Here is a 13709-nt window from a genome sequence, read left to right as displayed (position 1 = left end):
GGTCAAATATATATTGCTAAATTTTATATGTGGAATACAATGAATCACATACTTTGACACCATATAGAATGTCACGTCTTTCATTCTATTAACTTAGGCTAAATTATGACTGTAATTTCACCAAATTATTCAAGGATATTTCGAAATTACAACTTCATAAATTTAAATTTTCAAGTTATATGTTTCGGAGCTAAACCAAAAAGTCCTCTTAAATATTTTAAACTAATGAATGAAATTGTTCTTATAATTCAATTTACGTTGAGATTTTCAAAAAGAAGAAGTTATACATATTCATTCCATGGAAAATTAAAAGAACCATATCTGCATAACACAAGCTTTTAGGGCTATCAGATCTATAAGCTTACATCTGCAAATTCAACTTTTTCCTCAAATATTCAGGATCGAAGTGACTTATGACAGGATCCATTCGCTAATTGTAAGTGAGATGTTTGCTCAAAGGTGGATAAGCAAATTGGTATGTTCTAAATACCCTTTCATCTGATTTTGCCATATTGCTAAACAAAACTATATATAAAGTGAACTTCATTCACCATATGTACAAAATTCATAGGCCTCAAACAATATAACAAGTTTGGGCAAAACTTGTGAGTTCTTGTTCTTACTCCTTTAAAAGTCAAATCATGTGTCTGCTCCAAAGTGATGTAAGACACGTATGTAATCCATAAATACACATTAGTTTAATAGATTAAATGACCAAAATACCCTTATTTTAGAATTAATTGGCAAAAAACAGACATGTTGAAAAGTGAAAACTGTCTCTTCTAATATAGAAGACTAGATACACAATCCCGTGCCAGCACGAGGCTCAATATCCGTTCGTCTCATATTAATTGATTATTTTTTATTTTCCACGGTACTGAAGAAATTATAAATAAGAAAATAACTTTACTAATTCAACTCTTAAAAAACTTTGTGAGAATTTTACAAACAAATGTGACACTTTCAAAAGAAATTAATGGCAAGGGTAATATAGGAAAATTTTAAATAATATTTTGTTGATTTAGTAAGATGATCAACTAATATGAGACAACTATTTTTAGAATAATAGTCAATTAATATGGGACGAGGGGAGTGTCATAGAACTTGAAAAGTTAGCCAAATTTTTATATGATTTTAAAAATAATATATATTACTCTCTTTGTTTTAATTTACGTGGCATATATAGAATTTCAAAAATTAATTATTTTTTATATGTCTTTTAAATATTTAACGTAATTTTCAGATCATATATGTTACTTATTTTGTCCCAATTTATGTAGCACTGATAAGATTTTTTAGAGTCAAGTGATTTTTTATATGTATTTTATACTTTTTAAATTGTTAGTTATTGTGATTTATAATTTGATACCAATAAAATTTCGAATTTATAGTGTTATTTATATTTATACAATTTTTAGATATATAACAAACTAAAAAAAAGACATAATTTTTCCATATTTGGTAAACAAATAAAGTAATTAGCATTTTAAAAAATGATTTTGCCATAAAAAATAAAATGAAAGAAGTTATGAGGTATAAATAAAAAAAAGGAAATAAGAAGTGGGACCTATATTATATGCATTAATTAATAGAAGGAAAGTGGAGAAAAAGAATGACCCACATGCATGAAAAATAGGCAAAAAATTTTGCGGTTGAAAAGTAAAATGTGGAAGGGTTTTTATGTCCCAAATTTTAAAGTATAACTACAAAAAAATAAAGTACAATATTATTCATTAGAAAAGTATTAATAATTGGACCAAATTATCCTTAAGCTTTCCTAAATATGGCAAAAAACAGTCATGTTGAAAGTTGAAAAACTCTCTTCTATATAAGAAGATATAAGATATAAGAGAAATAAATACATGGCATACACTCCTTCTCTATTCCTTTTTTCTTGACAACCATTTTCTTTTTTAGTACTTGTTTATTAACAAACAAATCACAACAAACCATTTTCCTTTTAACTTGTTTATTAACAACAAATCATAAGCGATTTTGTTATTTTCTTTCAACATATTTTACTATTATATGACTAGATAAACTATTAATAGTTAAATTTATATTTTCAAAACATAAGCAATAATATTAATTCATTACAGTAAACTCCTCATAATGTGATTTGATTAAAAAACAACAACTAATTTAATACTAAAAAATAAGGAACTACAAATTAGGGACGAATTATAAGGAAATTTAGTTTGCTGGGATCTTTTTCGTGAAGGATTATGTAGGGACTATCGATAAATTTTATAGCTAATTTCATATTTTCTTATAGTGTAAGAACATCGTTAGTTATGAAAAATGAATCATTTCTCACCAATATGTATATAAACAAAAAATAAAAAAAATACTCTATACGTGTATAAAAGGTTACTCTTAGTATCTAATGGTATAATGATTTTATGAATATAAACAATTTACCATTCGGCATTAATCATCCAGTCATTCATGAATTGAGAACTAATTTAATTCTAGTATGTGATACTAAATGCATATGATTAGTTACTTAAGGTGTGTTCGGTATGATAGAAAAATATTTTTTTAGAAAATGATTTCTAGGAAGATAAGTAGTTTTTTTTTTTTTATGTTTAATAAACATATAAAAATTATTATCGTAAAAGTATTTATATATAATTTAGACAAATATTATGAGAGGTGAAGATGGAGGATATGGTATGTGGTAGTGGTGGGATGAGGATGGGGCGCCCGGGGGGGTGGGNGGGGGGCTAAGATGTGTTAAAAGATGGTGAAGACATTATAAATATAGAATGCTATTTGTATAACTTATTTTTAATATGTCCATTAAGAAAATCATTTTCCTCATTTTAAAGAACAAAAAACTAATTTTCTTAAAGAAAATATTTTTCAAAGATTTACACAAATCATATGAAAATATTAACATCCTCCAAATCGAATATGCCTTAGATGCATCAATTTTCTTTTCTCCAATTTCACATCAAAACTAAAAAAAAGTTTAATAGTATTGGGCCCGTGCTGACACGACAACACCCCTAATATAGGGAATATGACACTCCTTTGTGCTCTCTGTTTTAAATTAAATAGTGTTTTTAGTTTTTCATTTTATATTTCAAAATAAATGGTGTTTACATTATAAAAAAAACATTTATGATGCTTCCAGTTTTACTCTTATTTAAATTTAAAAGGTTTTAGATAACCAAAAAATTATTCCCTCCATTTTAAAATAAGTGAATTGTTGAAACAATTTACACCGATTTGAAAAAAAAGTTTAGTACTTTCTAAGATGAAGAATTGTGGAAGGGAGGGGTACTTATTATGATTCTAGTAGACTGAGCCGTATTTGAAATGCCTCACTATTAAGTGATTGCTCTAAAGAGTCGTTTGGTAGTGTATAAAAATAATGCTCAATAATGAGTATTAATAATGCTTGCATCAGTTATGTATAAAATATCTTTTTATGCATTGTTGAATTTAGTGCATTAAAATTAATGTGCATTGTATAAAAATATCCTCCATAATTAAGGTGAAAAAAATGTAAAAGCAATTTTGAGGGGTAATTTGGTGTTTAACCATGCTTAATCTCTTTGCATTACTAATACCTAGAAATTCATGGTATTAGTAAGACACTATTCAATACACAATAGAGTGTATAACTAATGCACATAGCATGAAGAAAAAATGCACCAAACAAGAGAGCTATTGTATGCATTATTTTTGCTAATGCACCCTCTACTAACTTCATTGTGCCAGCTCCTACTGCATTAACAAATCGAACAAATAATCTAATTCTGTGGAACTATGAACTTGTCAAAATTCATCTATATATAAACCAGAAGGGATTAATCATACTCCTCATGTAATGTAACCAATCAGAAGATCAGGCTTACACTGAACCAGCTCTCAAACTGCAAGGAATTAAACACCAGACCATCACAATTTCCTATCCAATGCTATATGAACATCTCCCAATCCACAAACTAAACTCATTTTCCCAATTTCGAACGAGCAAACTTTGGCCTATGAATGCCTTCTTTTTAAAGCCATCAAACTACATTCATCTAAATCTATAACCAAACAGATAGTAGCTTGGAATTCATGTCCATCCATTAACTTAGTAAAAAATGTACACTCCCTCCCATAACAAAAAGCTAAGCTCCTTATTGGTAATCTTCTCAGTTCTGAGATAATTTTGTGATCATAATATCAGATACCCGCAGATCCTTCATCTGAGTAACTTGAGTTTATGGGATCATTTTCTTTCGAAATTATCACGCACTACTCCAGCAAATTTTTAAAAGAAGAAACCACAAAGAAAGTACTGCAAAATGACACCAGATCTCAGTTTGCTGTACATAGCTCAAATTTCCTTACATCAAAAGAGGGGACACGTGTCTCTTTTCCCAATTAGAATCCAAGAGCAATGCAACCTCTAATGCTAAATTCTCTAGCCCTACATATACAAACAAGTACTAAACATAAACTCCATCTCTCCAAGAGGCATGTCAGTGCATAGGGCTTCCACATTAACTCATCCAACTGCAGGCGCTTTTGTCAACTCAAATCTGTACCATAAATAAGTTGGTGGGTAACCAAACACAGCTCTTGCAAAACAGAAAGTATACACACCTTTAAACAGGGGACAGGGGAATATATGATGCTCAGTTCCTAAGAGCATGACTGCCAAATAAACCACACATGGTTAGTAATAACAAGTGACATACCTTAGTAGTAAGATCCAGAACCACCACTTCCCATATAGCCACTGCCACCCATACCACGACTAGAATAAACCGAGGAGCCAACCTGAATATTCATCAGAGAAGAACAGGAACACCACAGTTATCATCAGATAAACACTAAATCTTCCAACAGATATTAACAAAGTAGAAACATACATCACTGCCACGAGACATGTAGTCACCACCATAGCTGGACGAATACATTCCACCTACATCACTTCCACCATAGGAACCTACAAACCAAAACAGAATTAAGACAGCTTTCTCTATACATACATATAAAAACAAATGTTAAGAGAAATAACAAGATTTTGCAATGAACAAAACATGCCTCCACCATAGCCCATACCCTGACGACTGCTGTATATCCCATGGGAATCTTGCCTAGAAATGGATCTGTTGCCGCCATATCCAAGATTTGATCTCCCGAGTCTACTAATATGTACATCAGTCAAGTCAATCAATATAGTACCAAAGATTGCGAAAAAGGAAGAAAAATGACTGAACAATAATTAGAAGGCACCTGTCACCATATGCATCTCCATAATGGGAGCCACTTCCACTGCCTAATTCATAATCCAAACGAGCACGCGAATGCCGCACTCCTGCCTCAGCGTAGTGTGGATGAACATCATCCTGGCATGTACAGGAGACGCTTAATTAGTTCATATCTTCTTGGGTAAATCAGGAAAATATCTAAGCATAGTATATGGTGAAGATAACTCACCACTGCAGTGTATGGACGTTTCGAACCAGAGACAGAATCATATTCACGACCACGTCCCTCACGGTAAGATGGAGGGGGTCTTTCAAACCGTTGCCCATATCCATCATCAACATAACCTCTCCTTGCTGCAGAGTGAGTACCTCTAGGTAATTCAGGGTAACCAGAGCCACGCGAAGAATATTCATCCCTATAGGATATACGTCTATCAGAATGAACCCTCGAAGGATACTCAGCTATTGCTCTGCTTTTAGAAGGAGAGATTTCCTCGCGCCGTCCATACTCCCTCTTGAAGTTGCACTTTGGATATGAGGAAACTGCAATTTGGTCATAAGTCATCTGGTCATTTATAAAATAAGTAGAGTTGAACCAGTAGATTTTAACGAAAGAAATAAATCACATCATACCAGGTGGTCTCCGGTCATATGACCTCCTGGGTGGTGAAGCCATGGATCTTCCCCTAGGATACAAAGCCATCTCTGCATGTCTATCTCTCAATGCTGCAGGTCGTTTGAAACCACGACCAACTACGGGAGGCATACGCGTACTAACTCTAGTCCCTCGGATAGAACGACTATATGGCGCTGTACGACCCCAAGGGGCATGGGAACCATGCATAGGCATACGCCAAGGTCGGAACTCTCCTCGTCCACCGTATTTCCCTCTACCCATATGCAGGGGTCTCGATAGTCTGGCCCTTACTTTAACCTGAAATATACAACAATAAGAACCACTCACAAAGATTCACATATACTCAGGGACACTTAAAGACAGAGAACGAACCTTGTTATCTCCTTCACCCAATTCCTCATTATTAATGCTTTTAGCACATGTAACTGCAGCCTCATGAGTGTCAAAGGTGACAAATCCAAAGTCCTTTCTCTTGGCTGAAGGCCTATTTCTGGCAAGCTCAACTTTTCTAATCTTTCCATATTCTTTAAGAAGTTCCCGCACATGGTCCTCGTTCCAGGATACAGCAAGACCATCAATAAACACTGTTTTAACCTGAACTCAAGAAATATTCCCCCACAGTCATGTCTTGATTTATCAAAAAACAAAGAAACAAGAACAACATACCCAGGGTAATCCCACAGCCACAAGTGGGGTCCGAGGAGCATGGCGTGTATTAAGACCTTACCCCTGCGTTGTGAAGGCAGAGAGGTTGTTTCCAAAAGACCCTTCGCTCAAGTAAAACCGTTCTAAGCAGTTATAGAAAGGAAATACAGTAGTGAAGAAGCTGTGATAAAAATAATAGAGAAAAGAATAGTAACAGCAAACAACACAAACTGAAGCCAAGAAAAACAACAGATGCAGTAAAAAATAGCAGAATAAAATAATAGAAAGTAATACTACGAGAAAAAACTAAATGCTCTACTACCTAATAACCTTCAACCCTGATCCCTGACCTCCATACCAACATGTGTGTTGTGTTCTATCTAATCACTTCTCCCCAATACTTGTTGGCCTACCTCTGACTCTCCTTATACCCACCCCACCATAGCCAACCTCTCACACCTCATCCACAGTCAAATAACGAAGGGTTGTGTAGCAATTGACTAAAAAGACTCCAAAAGCAAGCAGCAAAGACATCAGAAAAGAACAACCACAGAAAGAAAATAACCAAACTACCCAGACAAAAAATTAATAAAAGGGGAGAGACAAAATTTGAACAGCTAGCACCTATCCATAAATCTAACTGATTGAAAAAGGAAAAACTAAAATACACACTGTCCTTACTTATTCTTCTTTTCTTCGCAGTAGGGATAAAAAGCAAACAATTAAAGGACAACCTAAGCAGGGATAAAAAGCAAATCACTGAATTATGTTGAAGAACATAATATAACTCTGAAGTCAACTGTGAAATATTTGGTTACCTCCAAATAAGCTAACGAGCACCAAAGCAAAAGCCTCCATTTGGCAATATACTATAACTATACTTAACCAGAGCCATAGTCCCTTTTATTAAAACATAGATATAGGTTCAGAGAGTTTACCTGTGACATGATTTCATCCCCAGGATCAATGAATGAATCCTCAAAAGAAACCTTTGCAGGCCTATCAACTCCAAATACAACATCTCTCTTCTGTAACCGCTTAAAAGCATCCATGGCCTCTGAACGTGAAGAGAACTCCAAGAAAGCAAATCCTCGATTCATTCCCTCATTATTAGTGTCTTCAACCAACGTCAAATCCTCTATATTGTCAACACCATAATGCTTCAGCTTCTCTTTTAACTGGGAGAGAAAGCAAACATCAATGACTAGTTAAGCAGCTCCTCAAAACTGAGAATCATGTATGTTGACAATATGATATGCCTAGCCTACTTACAGCTTCTTTTGTCCAGGTCTTGCATATGTTACCCAAAAACAGAGTATCATTGTCTTGACTTGGAGAGACACCACACTGTTTTCCATTGATCTGGAAATTCCATTGTCAGGAAATACCTTCTATTAGGAATTAAAATCAGTCACATAAAAACTATAAAATAAAGAAAATACCACTGGATTTTTCAGCTCAGTACAAGCTCTTTTTGCTTGTTCAACAGTGGCAAATCGCAGGAATGCAAATCCTTTATTCTTCTTTGTCTGAGAATTCATCAGAAGCCTCACTTCAGTAATCTCGCCAACTTTACTGAAGACCTTCCTGAGATCCTCCTCGGTAGCATCCTTGTCCAGGCCACCAACAAATATTTCAAATTCCTTCCGCTTACGCCTTTCTTCAACAACTTCATGATGTTCTTCCTCCTCTGCTGCATCCGCCATCTCAGCATGCTCATCTTCTTCATCACCCTCATTTTCCTCATGAACATCTTCAACATCCTCTTCCCCCATATCACCCTCTTCCTCTTCACCAACATCTGCCTCTTCAGGTTCTTCCTCTATTTCATTTCTCTCTTCCTGAACATCATCAGGTTCAATTCCATTCTCATCATAATCAACTGTGCCATACTCTTCAGGTTCATATTCAGGGTCATTATCCTCCAAATCTAATCGCTCGCCCTTTTCATAGTGATCGACTGACTCTTTCAAATCGTCCTTCTCTGCCATGAGAAAAAAATTAACCTCCCAGGCCAGTAAATGGTGAAAATAAAATGCTCTTATCCAAGTATAACATAATCTCTTGCAAGTTGTGTAAGCTGTCAACAATGTCCAACTCTATAGAGACTTAACTGATCATCAGGAGAGAGATTAAAGTTACAAGATTTGGCAGAACAGAATATGTGCCATCAACTGTAAGCTTTCCTTCTTCCTTCATCTCAAATTGAAGAATAAGGGACCCTTCATCCATCCCAGTTAAGCCTCACCTTTTGTCATTATTTCAGTGTTTTTGCCACAAAGGTTGTCTTGAGACCAACATGTGAGCTACTCGATGTAACGCATATGCCTCAACCATCATCTTGGAGATGCTTCACTTTCTATATGTTCCTTTTAATCGATTAAGCTTGAAACCGCATACACACACATATATTTAATTAACTCAAAGTTAGCAGGCCATAAGATTTAAGTGATGCTCACAGCTCGCCCTCACGAACCAAGATATTATTAACACTATCCTATTAGAACCTCGTTTTCTAGGGATAATATTTTTAAGGAATAATTTCAGAGACCTCCCTTGAGGTTTTGGCCTAGCTCAACCTACAGAAGCTGTTCAGCATAGTTTTTAAGGAACTCGTCCTAATCAACTGAAATTCATTTAAGGAATACAAAAAAGGGTGCAGTGATTTGTATATAACTTTGTATGACTTTTTTTTTTTTTGAGAAAGTATAACTTTGTATGACTTTTCTCTTCTAGTTTTTTGCATTTCCTCCCTTTCCTTTTCTATTTTGTATTTATTTATCATTCCTTCCTCTTATTTTATTGATCTTCAAAATCTAAAACCTTTTATTGTATTGATCTTCGAAATCTAAAACTCGGACATTTCGGGACGAAATCAAGTTTGCTTATCTCACTTAACAATCTAAGTAAATTGTCTTGTAACACATCCCTCCCTTGTGGTATCAAATATTACATATACTTCCCTTCTTTGACCATTGTGTGACTAAAGTATTTTATATTCTGAAGTAGACAAACTTACCCTTTGTATGTCAAAGTTTTATGTCTTCTTTTATAATAAGTACCTTATTTTCTTCGACTTTATTTTATCCTTCAAAATTACTTCAATAATTGAAGATTGATCATCTTTAATTTTATAATTGATAAACTAAAATCAAATTAACGAAGCAGTAAATGATCAGCTAGAGTAAAGATATTGAAGTCAAACTCATGATATTGCAGTGTGACTTTACAATATCGCAAGACAATATTGTTTTGCTTTTGAGACGATAATGGAAGATGAAATAATAAGACAATTATTACTATTTTTTCTCTATATAACGTTATCAAAACTTTGTTTTTTGTTTCCTTCCCGTGATTGGGTTAAAGAACCACAAAATGAAATAGTGTTTTTCATCCATAGAATACTCAATAATAGTTCAAATTGATTTAAATTCACCTTAAAATTTTAAAAGTTACTCCCTCTATTTCAATAAGAATGACATAGTTTGACTTGATGCGGAGTTTAAGAAAAAAAGACTTCTCAATTTTGTGATCCTAAATAATAGTTATGTCAAAAGTACAAAAATGTCCTTTAATCTTGTAGCCTTGAACATGCCACGTGGAAAGTTGAAATTAAAGTGTTGCCAAAAAAGTAAAGAGATCATAGAAAATAGGTCATTCTTTTTTAAACGGAGGGAGTATTTAATTTGTCATGCAACAAAATATATATATGAAGAAGTGTAACAAAAGACAAACCGGTAACATTGTACTAACATTTCGTAACTTTCATCTAGCATCTATCTTGTTAAACTAATATTGTGCTTTTGCTTTAATATTTACTTTCTGGGAAAAAGAAGAAGAAAGAAACTAAAAGTTGACGTAAAAGGGGTAAACTTGTCCATTTCAGATTATAAAATAGTTTTGTTACACCTATGATCAAAGAAGGGAGGTATATGTATTATTTGAAACCACAAGGGAGGGATGTGTTATAAGCCAAAATCTCAAGCGAGTTCTCTGAATTTCTATCTCTATTTGGACCCATAAGTATTTTCTGACATTGCTCTTAATTAAGCTAAAGAACTCAGATTATATAACAATTAACATAGCAATTGTCAGCAGTTATACGCATTTTAGAACAGGTATTAATCTAAGTTGTTTGGATTCTTTCGATGCTGCACACGTGTCGAATTCTCCGAAATGTAGCGGACAGGCGCCCATTGACATTTTTGAAGAGTCCGAGCAACATAGGTCTTAATTCAATAAATTGTGTTTAAAGAGAACAGGTATTAATGCATAAACACAATTTGCATAGCTCTTGCAATACCATTAACAACTAACATGATTTCTTATCACTACTCTTATTAAAATTGACATAAACAAAACCGTACAAAGTATTAATTCAAATTTTGCAAAATGAATACTTACTCTTCTCTGAAACCGCCCCCTTCTCCACAGCGTTCACATTCAATGCAGTTTCAGCCGGTTCCTCAGGCTCCGATTGCATGGTTTTCAGCTCAGGCTTTTCTTCAGATATCTCCTCCACCTTCATTTCTTGTTTGAGCTCCACCGCCTTATCTACTTCCATCGGTTCCTCTACCTTAACAGGCTTTGCCTGAGACTTTGGCGTGCCCCGAGGTGTACGGCCACCTCTTTTGGATCCAGAACCTGAAGGCGTCTTTCTCACTGATTTTGGAGGCATAGTTTCAACAATTGATTCCTTACAAATCCAATGAAAAAACTAATGTTTTCGAGATGAATGAGAAGAACAAATAAATACTCTTTTTTTTTTCTGCTTGAAAACCCTAGAACTGCTTTTAGTTGAGAGGCTTCGACCGGTGTTTAATGCTTTTGGTTTTAAAAATAAAAATAAAAATAAAAATACTGCCTTTATTTAAAAAGAATGACCTTTTTTTTTATGGTAATAATTTAATTTCATATTGTATCTTATTGAGTTATTGTATTGCATCGTATTGTATTATGTTAATTTTAATAAATACATGTATTTAAACAAATTGTATTATTCTTCTTCAATACATAATATCACATATCTATAAATTAAATGATGAACCTGAAAAAAAAGAGTAGTACATGATAGAATTACTATGAAAAAATAGGATAAAAGATAAATCATATAAATAAAGACAAAATGAAAAGAAAATATTAACATACAATGTGATCACACCAAATCGGCAGTTACATAAATTGGTCTTTTTGGTGTTATCTAACAATGTATTTAAATGATAAGATACAATAGAATTTAAGTAACAATCAAAATTAAATATTGTTTTTAAACTAACAATACAATACAATGGGTAACAATCATCCAAACAAGGTGTTAAAGTCACAAAATTAAAGGACATTTTGGTACATTTAATATAACTTTAATTTGGCACCACAAAATTGAAACATCTTATTTATTTTCTTAAACTTCATGTCAAGTCATACTAGACCGTTTTATTAAATGAAGGAAGTACTAATATTTGATTAAATTTTATCACAACTAAATTAAAATTAGAACAAATTAACTACGTCCACAAATTAGTTAGTATGATATTGCTTCATTATAGTATGTTTTCAATTATCAAATGTTTACATTTAAAAAGGTACACTTGAATTTGCATACGTGATTTAAGGACACATGAATTATACTAATCAAATAACAAAGTTATTGTAACACTTCAGATTCGAGAAAGGGTAAAATTTCAGCCATTAAGAAATCTAGTGCCAGGACGACGAACGCCACCTATGGTCCGTCGTTTGATGTACAGTTCGTAGGTAGGTCCGTGGTTGGCCAAGTCAGTTTTCTAAAATGTCAAGTTTTCTGTATTTTTCAACGGTCCACCAGGACGGTCCGTCGTTCAATGCACGAGCCGTAGATAGGATTCGTAGGTGAGTCCCAGACTTAGAGAAAATTCAGGATCAAAAGTCAAGATCTATGACCTGGACCAACGGACCGTCATTGGAATCACAGTCCGTGGATGGGGGTCCATTGCTCAAGGCCACATATCATGGCCTCTGATCCAAACGACGCCCTAACAGGACGGTCCGTGGTTTGACTGACAGACCGTCGGTCTGGCCGTTGTTTGGGTCGACAATTATTATTTTTAGGGAATTTAGGTCTTTTCCTAATTATTTTATTCTAATACTATGTCGTTTTACCCTTCACCAAAATCCATATATAAACGTTTTAACACCCAAAATTTCCTTAATTGAAATCATCCTCTCAAATTCACAAAAGAAGACCTCTCAATTATTTCTCTCTCTACAAGTTGAAGAAGAAGGGATCAACTTAGGTTTCAAGTCAAGTCTCCAATTCCCCCATTGAAGTCAAGCTTTTGACATTGAGGTATGATAGGTTTCATCCATGGATTCCTTCCATTCATGGAGTTCCCAAATTCTCTTATTTTCAAATATAGAAATCCCCAATTGAGTTAGGGTTTTCTTCTATGTTATGGGTTCTCTTGATTATTGATATAATTGATTGATTTATGATCTCTTATGTATGAACTGAGTTAATTTCATGTTTTTATGATGATCCCTCATGCACCCATGTAATTTCCATATTTTCCAAGTTATGATTATATAATGTGGGTTTTGGATTATGAAAGAAGAGTTTATGAAATCAAGCATGTTCTTATGAAGTTTATGTAAATGTTTAATGATGCTTTGAGAGTGAAGTATCAATGATGTTGCTATTGTTGTGTTGTTGTGTTGTTGAAAGGATTTCTCATATACACATGTAAGCATTAATTGTGAAAGGTTTTCTCACATAATAAGGGTTCTTAGACTGAAAGGCCTTCTCACCTAAAACGAACCAATGATAAGAAGTTGTGCTAATGTTGAGGCAAGAAGCGATTACCCATGCTCTCTAATTAGAATGACAAGAGGCGATTACCCATGTCATATAATATAAGGACAAGAGGCGATTACCCATGTTCCTTTATAAGCTAAGTTGAATATGACTAAGAACTAGTCCATGGAAGTTAAGCTTAGTACCAAGTGGACAAGTCGCGATTACCCGTGTCCCATAAACTATGTGCCAACATAGGATTGTCTAGATAGACATTAGCTAGTGGATCCACATAAGCTAGAAGTTCAAGGTCCTTTCTTTGTCAAGTAGGACAACCCTTTTCGGTGTGGGAGACACCGAATTCCATGTTGATAGCTCACATGGTCTTATATGTCGGTTAAGGTTACTTCCCACAAGCAAGTTATGATGAACTAAGGTTACT

At 33.9% G+C, this 13709-nt stretch overlaps 1 protein-coding gene across 3 annotated transcripts; it reads right to left on the bottom strand.

The window, feature by feature from the left end:
* Positions 1-4298: 4298 nt before the first annotated feature.
* On the bottom strand, positions 4299-11279 carry LOC125866170 (heterogeneous nuclear ribonucleoprotein Q-like). 3 transcript variants are annotated; one of them, XM_049546478.1, is made up of 12 exons: positions 10903-11279; positions 7941-8482; positions 7771-7860; positions 7437-7676; positions 6226-6447; positions 5850-6150; positions 5446-5759; positions 5242-5354; positions 5050-5153; positions 4875-4951; positions 4701-4782; positions 4299-4580 (listed from the first exon to the last, which is right to left on the bottom strand). In XM_049546478.1, exons 1-11 carry the CDS (start codon positions 11174-11176, stop codon positions 4702-4704), a joined length of 2358 nt encoding a protein of 785 aa, XP_049402435.1. In that variant the 5' UTR covers positions 11177-11279; the 3' UTR covers positions 4299-4580; position 4701. The 3 variants fall into 3 exon arrangements, with proteins under 3 accessions (XP_049402435.1, XP_049402434.1, XP_049402436.1); XM_049546477.1 differs by having other exon boundaries at positions 4299-4541; positions 10903-11278; XM_049546479.1 differs by having other exon boundaries at positions 4299-4541; positions 5050-5150; positions 10903-11278.
* Between the last annotated feature and the right edge of the window lie 2430 nt (positions 11280-13709).

This window comes from Solanum stenotomum, chromosome 5 (genome assembly GCF_019186545.1).
Source record: "Solanum stenotomum isolate F172 chromosome 5, ASM1918654v1, whole genome shotgun sequence".
In the NCBI taxonomy this organism is placed as follows: Eukaryota; Viridiplantae; Streptophyta; class Magnoliopsida; order Solanales; family Solanaceae; genus Solanum; species Solanum stenotomum.
Note: the sequence above shows the minus strand (reverse complement) of the source record. Positions and strands in the feature narration are given on the sequence as shown.

Coding starts and splice junctions, on each gene's coding strand:
- LOC125866170 (XM_049546478.1), bottom strand. CDS start 11,176: ATGCCTCCAAAATCAGTGAGAAAGACGCCTTCAGGTTCTGGATCCAAA. Junction 5,760..5,849: donor ATATGACCGGAGACCACCTG/GTATGATGTGAT, acceptor ACCAAATTGCAG/TTTCCTCATATCCAAAGTGC. Junction 4,952..5,049: donor GGGTATGGGCTATGGTGGAG/GCATGTTTTGTT, acceptor TTTGGTTTGTAG/GTTCCTATGGTGGAAGTGAT.